Source organism: Mercenaria mercenaria, chromosome 2 (genome assembly GCF_021730395.1).
Source record: "Mercenaria mercenaria strain notata chromosome 2, MADL_Memer_1, whole genome shotgun sequence".
In the NCBI taxonomy this organism is placed as follows: Eukaryota; Metazoa; Mollusca; class Bivalvia; order Venerida; family Veneridae; genus Mercenaria; species Mercenaria mercenaria.
The window spans coordinates 48,977,083-48,989,381 of record NC_069362.1 but is presented as its reverse complement, the minus strand read 5'-3'; the positions used below and the strand labels follow the sequence as shown (position 1 = coordinate 48,989,381).

Genomic DNA, 12,299 nt, shown 5'->3' with positions numbered 1-12,299 from the left:
TTGAAGTTTGGTTAAAAACTTAAAAGACAATTTAAAGTACAATTATCTGAATAAAAGCGTTCCTTATATTTCTGAGACTGCTGTAACCGTGTCACAGACTTAAATGTTTTGTTTCAATGGCCTTACATGACCAACTGCCGCTTCACACGAAAAGAGCATTGACTAATCTGAAGACAGAAACCAACTTGATGTTTTTCAAAGCAATGGAAATTTTATGAAATTTAATGCAATAAAATTTTTCCGTCAAGGATGTCACTCCTAGCTGTACGACATATTCAAAATTAACGAGACATTTAATTATTTTAGTTACCTATATATCTTATTGTCATAAGCAGTGTGACATGTCTTATCCCATTTGTTTTAGATTTTTAGCAGACCAATCCAAAAAATATATAAGTTTTTCCGTGATAAAAAAGATACAAACCATGAAAGATTTTAGCGATCGAAATGTAAACCTACGTATAATCTAAATGCAACGAAGCGCTATGTCAGAGTTGCTAAAGACAAAAAAACCCCCCAAAAACAACTGTTTATTGAAAACAAAAGTCTATTTGATTCAATGATATTTCAAGAAGCACGCTATCTGTTTTATTTTAAAAAGTAAGAAATTTAGTTAATAACTGCAATAGAAAGAAATCGCATAATTATTAGTTTCATTTTAGATTTGTTAGAAAAAATATCGAAAACGTCAAAATGCTATTGAAAAGAAGTTGAGGTCAGGGGAAGGGGTGCGGTAGCCGCATTTTTGTATCAAACACATTAAAATACCATTTTTAGAGAATGAAAGAATTTCCAAAATTGACGTTAAAATTAAAAAGATAAGAAAAAATTTCAATATTTGATCAAAACTACAGCCGTTTTGTTTCAAAAGCAACCTCAAAAAACTGGTTGATTAATTAGTTTTTGTTTGAAAAGCATTTCCTCATTTCTGTAAAATAATTTCTCTATATGAAAGAAATGATCTTTGAACAATAATTATAGGTTATTAGCTTTGTATCGGGAAATATGCACGAGTTCTTCAGCGAAAATATTGCGCGACTTTAAGAGCGCAATATTCTTCCGCTGAAGAACGAGTGCATATTTCCCGATGCACAGATAATAACCTTTTTATTACATACTCATCTACACGTAAAAATATAATGTAAGTACCATAAATTTGTTCAATAGCCTGAATAGGATTGACAAACTGAACTAAATAGAAGAAAATAGTGCAACAGCACACACTGAATTACGTCACGCACCCGATATGAAATCCAGGCGTCAGTATATGGAAAAATATTGACGTTTCCGGTACCAGTGTAACTTAACGGGGAATAGAAACGAGTATGTAATAAGAAATATATCTTGTTACTTATTCGTTACGTTTTACACGTAAAATGTTTCTTATTTTTAGAAAATTAAGTGGAATACTAGGATATTCTGCTGTGTTTGACAGTCTCGAGGATCACAAAGAAAACGGGGTTTTAAACCCGCAAAGGTATTTCAAAATATCGGAATTTTGCATGAGTGTTTTTTCCCTATTATTTTATGGAGTTGCTTGAATAATACAATTAAATACGAGGTTCCTCCTAGTATATTGTCATTTTCTCTTTCAAAGAGTTTATTATAGTCAGCGTGGAAAGACACAAATGAAAGATTCTTTTTATTACCTGTCAGTGTTTCTTTTCCGAAACTTCGAACTTTCTTCTTCTTCTTTTTTTTTTTTTTTTTTTTTTTTTTGCCAATTATAGACAAAAGTCATTTTGAACAACGTCTTCTACTCTTGAAACAACGTCAGCGTCAAAATGTATTTACACTTTTAAGATTATTTCTCTTGGCATAGGTGCAGATGGAATTATCTGGCTCGATGGTAAATGTTTACTTCAGCAAAAGTCTATGCTACTTTTGATCAGCCCTCGTAATAGGCGAAAAGTTACCGCATAAACTGTTCCCAAGAGCAAGGTATTCCCATCTACAACTTGTGACAGAATCGTTTTCTTGCTTGCCATATTCAATATAAGTAGTAAAAATGTAATCATTAAAAACTCTTCTCTCACAGTAATACGTTTGTAAACAGGAAAGACGTCTGGTATAACTACGCATAGAGTCCCGCTTTTATTTAATCATCTGCAGCGTAACATTAATGGAATTACAGAAAATAACGTTGTTTTATTTTTAAAATTCAAAAAAATATATTAGATAGGACAAAAAAGAACTATTAAGGTACTTGATTTTTATCTAGTTTTACAGAAATACGTAAAAAAAAGTCCACGATCTACTGAATAGTTAGTTTCGTGTCATGTAAAGCACGAAAGTCATCTTACATCCCGGGGATAAGATGGAGTTTTCCGGCACCGTTGAAAACCTTCCGTCCGGAATGCAAGAAAGTGTATTTCCATTCATATATGCCATGGCATTCTTTGCTCCCCAGACGTTCAGCGTGTGTTAAAGGAGTTCATCACAATATTTTGTGCGCAACTCAATCGCGCAGCAAGCGATAACCACTGTAAAGTTCAGGATTAGCCGCCGAAAGTGCATAATTGTCTGATATGCAGCGCACTCGCGCAAAAAGTATCGAATGTACTGACAATATAGGTCGTGCATCCATATTTTACCTTTAAAAGTGATGGTGTTTTATTGGAGGAGTAGTCCTAGGAAGTGCTCGAATCGAATACATTGTGGACAGCCAATATGAAAGTAAACTATTTCGTCCAGTAATAATGCAGCCGACTCCAAGTCAAATAAAATTCCAGAAAATCTTAACGTAGATCTATCTCCTTCAAGTTCAGATGTGACTTCCTAAAAATGTTGTTATACTTTTTGTGCCCCATCCTGCATTTCACGTAGTGACACCAGAGTTATGGCCCTTGACAGTCAAATTGTACATAAAGAGTCTAAACATTTTTGTCGCATGTACCTCAAAAGTATATGCGCCAAGAGTCATGAAACCACACAAGAATTAAATTCAGCATGCGAAGTTGTGCACCAGTGCTTTTATTTGAGGTTTCACTCAGTAAAAACAGATTTATGACCCTTGACGTGGTTAAATATATACGTAAATGGCATGTGATAGCTTGTGTAGCACGTATCTCAAAAAGTATTTGACCTAGAGGCATGCAACCTTAAAGGAGCATTATTCTACATGTGAGTAAGAAAATTGGTTAAGAAACTGATAATAACATTGTGCAATTTGTTTTGTAAGAAAAAAAAATGTTCATAATTTTAGGTGGGTGGGGTAATGAAAAAATACTTTTGTGGGTGGAGTGAATATTTTTTAATTTTTCTTGAAAACAAGCACGGGTTGATATTGTTTTTTCTTTTTTTTTGGTTTAGTTTTTTTTTGTCTTAGTTCTAGCTTACATAATATAAAATTTGGTAAAATTCTGTCCGCTAGATTTTTCATATCATTAAGAAATACTTCGTGTTTTTCTCAGTTTCAGATACTTTCGACATCTGTCAAGAGTAATTTTTCCGAGTTAATATATCTATATGTTGGCATTTTATGCATAGTTATAGTGGTTTCATTAATTTTGATGCATAAACAGTAACATCAGAGTGAAACTTTGAATAAATAGTTGTTTGCAGTAGTTTTATTATGACATGTATGTATTGTTTCTTCAGACAAAAATACCGATTTAGTGTTCTTAATAAACTTTGAATATTGAAAAAAGAAGCACGGGTACCTATCATTTTTATTTTTTATTTCAACTTGTCATACATCAATTTATAAATATGCAAAGTTACAAAAAATTCTGTCCGCTAGAAATAATTGCGAAAAACATCTTTAAGTATTGATATGCTCTGCTTCTATTGTTTCATCACTACATGACAAGACGATAATCGAAATCATTTCTTGCATACCAGACGGTGATTTCCGGAATTTTATCGGTGTTGGAAAAATCCATCTTACACCCCGGGGTGTAAGATGACTCTTGTGCTGTAAATGACGTATAACGAACTACATATTTGTAGAAAATTTATGTAGTAATTTATATTTTATTTCATAAAACGGAATAAAAATCCAATACCTCGACAGTTCCTCTTTGTTGCTGATAGTATATTTCTCGATTTATCAAAAAATCATAACGTTACTCTGCAACTGATAAAATAAAACCGGAACTAAGCTTTGCCATTTGTCTTTTGAAACGTTATGACGTCTTTCCTGTTTACGGACTTTGGTTTCCCACGCTTTGTTTAAATGCGCTACTATATAAGAAATAGTTCTAACAAAAAAGACGTTAAATTGACTTTATTTTTACAAGTATTTCTTGAATATGGTATGCAAGAAAAAGATTCGATCACTTGCTGTAGGTGCATATAAGAATATCTGGCTCTCGGGAAACTGTTTAGATGGTAACTCGGCAGGAGCCTCGTTACCGCCTAAACAGTTACCCTCGAGCCAGATATTCCCATCTGCACCTACAACTAGTGAAAGAATCTTATAGTTTTTCTTACTTCAGACGGTTTTATGAACATTTTATTTTGCCGACGGACTATCTGTCAGTCGTTTCCATGACCGTTCGGTACGTTCCGTATTTTAGTTTGATTTATCGATTACTCATTTCTTGCAGTTCAGATTTGAAATTTCACGTTGTTGATAAGGAAACTCAGGCAGTTCTGTCGGGCAAAGAAGCTATAGAGTAAGTCCTTTGTTTCATTTCCCGCTAAAATGGTCGGAAATAATTTACTTAGATTTTCCCTTAAAGTAAAGGCAGTTGCATTGATATCAGTTTCAAAGTACTAGTATTAATTGTCTAGAATAATTCACTACAACTTAAATATGCACAAGGAATTATTAAAAAGTACATTTTTATAAGTTCATGTTCTGTTACTAAAGTATTTTGAGTATATATAACATTGAAATTGCGACAAACCCTTTGATCTGAATATGATAAAACAAAGAACTTCGAATGATAGGTTGTTTGACAAGCAAGCGAACAGCGGAAAGATGGTTGAGTTACAAAACAAGTACAATGTGATGAGAGTGTCTCAAGTAAGTTTTATTAAATAGGAATATACATAAACTGTCTGCGCAACAAACTGTTTCATTTAAAGCAAAATATTTATACAGTCAGCTGAATGCATAAATCATTGGAGTATATATGTATAAGTACAATTTTAAAAGCCTTGATCTCAATGCGCAGAAGTTTATATCAGCTGATTTGAAATTTGATTTTATGAAAATCATGTGTTTTTAGTAAGTCTACTTTGTTTAGTATACATATAAAATGTGATCGATGTAGATTTTATATAAATTCTTTGAGTAGAAGATTATCTATGCTAATAAGACATGGAAAGTAAAAATTGTAGTTAGAATTAGTAATAATCATAAAATACATTTTAAGAAGCTTAAAATTTTGATCGTATTAAGGCATCTTAGAATTATTTATGTTAATATTGAGTGCATTCTAAACTGCTTATGTTGACATATTATAATTCATTTTACTATAACGTAAATTAAACAGTCCTGTGATGTTCATGCGATGCTTTTCAAACGGAAACAATCAAATTTCAGCAAACCATGTCAAAAGATGACGCAGAAGCAGGTTCTAAGAAGCTGACGTTTATTTTGGTTGCAGTGTCTGTGGCAGAAGCACTTATAATCACAGTCATTATATTTATAGCTCTTTCTGCAAGAAATAAGTAAGAATGTATTGTTTATATAATAGACCCATGCATTTTATGTAAATAGTACTTTACACAGAAGGACAGTAAATATACTGATAAAACGGCTAGCCCGCCATTTTAGGATTTCCTCTTATTTCCTCTTATTTTCCCTTTGTGAGTTCAATTTTATCAGTAACTGTATATATCTATTACTTGCTTGCGCATTATCCTTTCCGTCGATTTTTGCTAAGCATGTTTCTATAGTATTTGTAGCACGATGTGTCCATTGCTTATTGATAACAAAATGTTATGCAGACATATGCAGAATGCGGACGAGCAATATGACGTCTTTTCAACCGTTTCGGAGTTATACATTTTCAGATTAAATCTAGTAGCTGTATCTATTCAGTTATGTAGAACAAACTCTATAAGAATATCCTTTTAAGTAGAAGATAGAAGACTCAGTTTGAATAAGAATGTTCATAAAAGACGCTACGAAATTGCGATACCCACTAGTACCGACTGTAGCGAAACCGTTATATTCATATTCATGATCCAAAATGACCAGAAATCTAACGCTTCTTCTTCATCCGATATCGTTAATACTGATTGGGCAAGCTTCTCTTGTAGCCTGTAAATACGGCCTTGCAGTAGAGTCTGCCAGATTTCTTCGGAGGATTAGGTGATGGTGCCTTCGTTTCAGCGTTTCAATCTCGTTCTTCAGATAGTTTCATTTCTGCAATTAATCAACCAGCCTCTTACTCGGTAGTCTCCCTTACAGTGTAGAAGCCTCTAAAAGAAGCATTTTTGTCACGATTTTGATGAGTCATTTTACTTGTCATTTGATATTAAATTTTAACTATGAAAATATCTTTTTAGTATATTTCATAGATTTAAGGATAATGTGGATGATAAAATGAATTTATGAAGTCTAAAATAGATAATATTATTTGAATTTTTCTTTCCAACGGTGATGTGATTTTCATGGTCACGTGGTATTTATGACTGTACATAGTGATTAAGTATGCGCTAAGGGAAGTAATCATTGCTTTGAGTTTGTTAATCAACATGATAGGTTATTTCTTAGTACTCCTCAGCTACATAAGTCAGGGCTAATAAATTCATGTTTCCGCTCATTTGAGAATATCCTACTTAACATATAATTTGCTTCAAGTAAGCAGTCATCTCTGCTAGCTAAATTTTCTTCTAAAATAGATTTGAATGATACATATGTATATAGGTGGTCAATCATTTTTAAGCAATTTTTCGTGTATTCTCTCAGTGATTCATTAAAGAAACAAAAAGACCCATGGCATAAAGTTGGATCTTTTTTCAAATATATGTTTTAATATAATTTTTTTGTAAATTTTGTAATTATCCTTCTTTAAAATGAAAGCGTTCGAAAACCGGAGTATTTCTTTTCATTCTCGATTTACATTTACATTTGGTAGATATTGCGATATTTTAACATTCTGAACAAAAGGACAAGTTTTTAAACCATGTGTAGCTTCCACATTCATTTATTTCCTGTCTATCGTTGCACAACCAAGATAAATAATAGTTTTACACACTTGCTTTTGTAAATAAACATATTATTAACATAATTATTATATATGATTATCAGTGCAAATTTTGACAGCTATAAAACAATAGTTCTTATATTAATATCATTCTTTGGGTGACGTACGTTTATCAGATTTATGCAACTAGGATAAGAAAATAAAGTTTTAAGAATACTTCCAGTGAAAATCTAACAAGTATTAAGAACTCGGTGAACACAAGTAAGTTTTTAAGTTTAAAATAAATTCATTACTTGACTTAAATCTGATTAACCACCCATAAAAAATAACTAAATATGTACCTACTAAATTCCGAAACATTATGTGTACAGATTGAAAATCACCAAGTGAGACAGATTGACCTGACCAGCGTGTTGCAATGCACGTGGTTGTATCCTAGAGTTTGCTTTGTTCCGTCTTGAATTTCACAAAATTTTCTTGCATAAATTCAGTATTTTTCTTAAAAATAGGGTCCCGTTTAATGTGCACAGTCACCTAATCCTACTATGCTGTCTTGATTATTTTTCAATTTTTTGAAAAGTGTAAGACATTCCTGTGACAATTGGAAACCAAGTAGGTAACATTGGAGTTTAATTAGTATGACTGAAGATTTTAACAAAATTAGTTAGATTTTTGCGATGAGGAAATATCCTTATTGATGTCGTATTTTCCTTGCAATTTCTCGGAAATTGGATTAAAACTTTTTTTAATCTAAATTTCAGGTTTAGAAGGAAACTTAAGGCAGCCATTATCAACACACCAGGTAATGAATAAGAGCTGAAAAAGTGAGGGTTGTTATATGTTGTCACATACATTTTATGTTGATCACAGTCATGCATTTTAGGTTCATAGAGTCCGAGAATTTTGATGGTTAAAACTTTCCGCCATTCCGTTACCTTTGAATTATGCTATACTTATTTTACAAATTTGATTAAATTGATTTATATCAGGTAATCTGGGACACATAATTGATTTGTAACATCTAATTTCATACTTTTGTTCTATCATCATATCATATACATGCCATCCTTCTATTGGTACCCATTTACTGAAATGCGCGTTTTAGGTGAGAAATGCGCGATAGAAATGGAATCGTAGATTTTCACGTTCATGATTATGGCTCTTATAGTATACAGAGTGAGTGAGTGGAATTTATTTTGAGCAACATCTGTCCATATATTCCTTTAAATATTTTCACATGTGATATTGGGCATTTTTCACTGAAGGAAGAATTAATTACATTGTATTTTCAGCTTATTTTTTACCTCTTCATGTTTCTAATTCTTGTGAAATATTCTTTAGTATTGAAATAAATTCTTTTACCAACTGACAAAAAGACTGAGTTTTAAAACGAGGTTTCAAATAACAGGATATGTTGCCTTTTCTGGTTGTTTTGTTTGTAAACATTTAGAGCTATAATAGGTCTAAAACTAATACCGTGACCTTTACCATACTGTATTGCTTTTTTTCTTCTTTTTTTCTTTATTTTGATGACATATTATGTAATGAAACACTTACTGAATGACTTGCCAACAAACAGTCAAAACAATAAGTTCTTGGTCCTTCGGATCTTAGGCAAATAGTGTTGACTATGGACCGGCAAGACATTCACTAAGGTTCGATTACGGAAAAATAACTATGGTATGAAAAATATAGATGTACATACTTTAATTGTTTTAACGCAACAATATGGTAATAACTTAAAGTCCTTCTCAACTTTTTACAAGTGTATAAAGAAGTCAATACTTTGCACTTAACAACGAAGAAACATACAGTTTTAAACAAAAGATAAGTTTAATTGTACTGAAAACAATGTACTGCATCTGTAAAATTTAAATACTTTTTGCTCTTTTGTAGACATGGAAATGCATGTGCATGAACAAAAAGATGCAGCAATACCAGGAAGCAACCTATACTCTAAACAGTAAGCAATGTAGTACATCTAACAAAAGAGTTTTGTGTATGATTATATATTATTATTTATTTAATGAATCCTTATGTAAGTCACCTGTTAATATTTGTGTTTATATGACTGGTCTATATTGAACATATCTTTGATGGCTGAAAGTCAATACTAAAAACAAGCAGTATACACATAAATTTATAATACATGTACTTAATTGCTTGATCGAAAAGTGTATTTTAGTGTATATAAGCTGCCATTTTAAGTCATGAATGTTTTATCAATTTTATCGTGTAAATAATTAACGTGTATATTAATAAATCTAAAATTGAACATTCTACCCAAAGACAAGAAGTAAAGTTGCTTCATAATAACAATATATAAAATATAACCAAGTACTTTAAATATATCTAAATATTATAAAAGTATTGAATCTACAGATAACAGATGTTTTATTTCAGGAATAATCCCCTGTTAAATGCTGATATCAATCCATGTGATAACATCCAAGAAGCTAACGTAGACAGTGCCAGTATTGCAAGGTGACAATAATAGGCTACATTCGCTCAAGGACTTTAAAACGCTTCATCTAACATTTGCAAAATTTGATCGAAGACAATTCTCTATGTACTAGTAGCTATATCTAAGAAATATGTATAGTAAATAAGGGTATTAAGGTTGTTTTCTGCGCTATACAAGACATGAGTAAAGCTCACAAAGCTCGTATTTGGATTACTTTTACTTGGATGTACAGATATATTGTTGTAGGAATATCTGCTTTAGTCGTTACACCGCTAATAAATGGACAAATTTCAGTAATAGAATGGTCAGTCGAGTTTACGGTGTGAAACAAACTTATGAGACGTTGACGTGATCTCTTTTACGTTTACGTGCTGGTGTTAAAAACAAATGTGTCTGGGGAAAGCATCGTTACCTGTATAACGGCCCCTTACACGTCTTTTTTCTATGTATATTGCTTTTTTCCTACGTTTTAAAAACTTGGTAATACCTAGTCCTTGATACCTGATAGTATGACTACGGCTTTACAGCTTTCCAAGACGCGGTTTTAAGAGAAACATACTTTCGACAAGAATAAAAGGCTAGAATGTTTTAGATGGAGTCTATCTGCATTATCAGCCATTTCAATGTCGAATAACGCAGTCACATTTGGTCCATTTTCATGAATTTAGACAACTGTATACTCCTTTTACAGATATTATGAATAATTCAAAATGACGAGTAAGATATTGTAGGGGGGTTGTTGAAGAAATCACTAACGTGGATCAGATTTAATGAATAACAATAAGTGAATATGCAAATATCTGCATACATGTTTTTGCAATGTATGAAGTAAGCGTTTCATAGTCCTTGAGTGTAGATACTTAATATGTTATTTAAAGGAATATCTATTTCGTCGTTTCAGACAATTTACATGCAATACGTCCATTTAATATTCCAATGAAAATATGATGTATGTCACAGTATAAGCACTGTGAAATATAATATTATATGGCAGGCATTTGAAATTTGAGAGTAATCTCAAATATATGTCATATATGGTTTAAAAGTTACAAAGCACAACTACTTCGTCATTTGGCTATTTTCCAGCTTTATTATGGCGGTGCAAGAACCCAGGTGCCCCTCCTAGATGGACACCTTAGTAGGACCACCAACCTTCCGTAAGTCAGCTGGATGGCTTTTTAACATGATTGAAATTTTATTAACTGTTATTGCTTATATTTCTTTAGTTCTGATGACATTAACTTGGATGAAAACGTTGTCGACGATCAGAATACCGTGTATGATCGTATGGAAGAAAGGGAGGTCACTCTCGACATGTATAATGATGATACGTTCCACTCTGTATCCAGTGAAGATCTTCTTAGTGCTACTCTGAATCTTCATGCCATGCGTAAATCTAAAGAAAGTCTCGACAAGATCAGTGACGATGATGATGATCTTGGTGATACATCTCACTCTCCAAACACTGCTGCAGCATTTATAAATGAAGCCTTTTCTGAAGATTTAGAGAGTACTGAAATTTAAAAGCATATCGTTGTATGCTGATTGCTGATCTTCGTTCTGTTGATCATTTTGTATTGATGACTAATATAGACAGAAATGTATTCAGATTGTTTTTATTTTGTAATTGTGCAGTTTACGTAAATTAAAAGAATGTATAGAAATGTTTGTGATGAAAGTGACGTTGATGAGTTTTAAATTAAATTGGTGATATACATCACAAGGTAACGACAAGAGTATTAGTAAACCTGGAGCTTTTTCAGAAGACTTAATATGTGAAAAAAACGTTAAAAATATTATTGGTCAAACCTGGATTGCATCATTCATTTTTTACCTAATTGTTTATAAACAGTGCTTTATATGTAGATTTTATCTTTATTCAATAAATGTATATGTTAAACCTGACACTGTCTTACCGCTGAACAGAAAGAGTTATTTTGTTACTGCCAAAAGTGTGATAACTTAGATACACTTAACGAAACTAATCAGGTACCTCGGTATTTTTGCAGTATCTTCCATGTGGCATGTATAAATAGCTTTTTTTTTACACATCTCACATGTTTAGAGCAATATATCTTAAATGACAAATTAAGTTTTCAATGAAATTGAATAGGGTTAGGATATCTTTAAATTCATTTTTCTACCTTAAGCCAGTTTTCAAAAAAGGTCACAAAATATCAAATGAATTTCGTTACAAGGCAGGAAAGTCATGACGAAAGCAAAACGATTTCTCAACTCTGCCATATCATAGCACTAAATTTAAATTTGGCCCGATATTTGATCACAAAATATCAGAAATAATTTTGTACCTTTATAACCGCGATATGTGCACGTTTATGAAAAACAAAACATCCATGAGTATTTTGTGACATTTTGAAAGTCGGTAGAGGTAATAATTCGTACCATTCCGTCTCTCGATATGTTTTTGAAAATGTTATTTTAACATGAATGACATTTCAAAAGTATTATTTGTTACGTCAAAGAAATAAAAAAAAACTTTCGAGGGATGTTTCGAATTTCGGCTAGTATAGTTCTTTTGTTTTATCATACTACGCAGGTGTTATTTTTACACAGATTGTTTATGACAAGACTCGTTGTGAATTTCATCACGGTCGTTAATTTAATTCATTATCAGAAAAAAAATGGTGGACACTTTTTTGTAAGCAATATTTATTCAGTGCAATAAGTAGGATCAATGTATCTTATTATGCTGTTATTAAATAAAGCTT

General features: G+C 32.0%; 1 protein-coding gene across 1 annotated transcript; it reads left to right on the top strand.

The window, feature by feature from the left end:
* Positions 1-1,397: 1,397 nt before the first annotated feature.
* On the top strand, positions 1,398-11,966 carry LOC128555105 (uncharacterized). Its single transcript, XM_053536552.1, has 8 exons — positions 1,398-1,477; positions 4,551-4,619; positions 4,897-4,972; positions 5,495-5,622; positions 7,868-7,908; positions 9,003-9,069; positions 9,510-9,590; positions 10,797-11,966. The coding sequence occupies exons 3-8, from the start codon at positions 4,928-4,930 to the stop codon at positions 11,092-11,094; spliced, it is 660 nt and encodes a 219-aa protein (XP_053392527.1). The 5' UTR covers positions 1,398-1,477; positions 4,551-4,619; positions 4,897-4,927; the 3' UTR covers positions 11,095-11,966.
* Positions 11,967-12,299: the final 333 nt, after the last annotated feature.

Bases quoted from the DNA above. Each gene is read 5' to 3' on its own strand.
- LOC128555105 (XM_053536552.1), top strand. From the start codon at position 4,928: ATGGTTGAGTTACAAAACAAGTACAATGTGATGAGAGTGTCTCAA. The intron at 4,973-5,494 runs GTAAGTTTTATT...ATCAAATTTCAG, and splicing joins ATGTGATGAGAGTGTCTCAA to CAAACCATGTCAAAAGATGA. The intron at 5,623-7,867 runs GTAAGAATGTAT...TCTAAATTTCAG, and splicing joins GCTCTTTCTGCAAGAAATAA to GTTTAGAAGGAAACTTAAGG.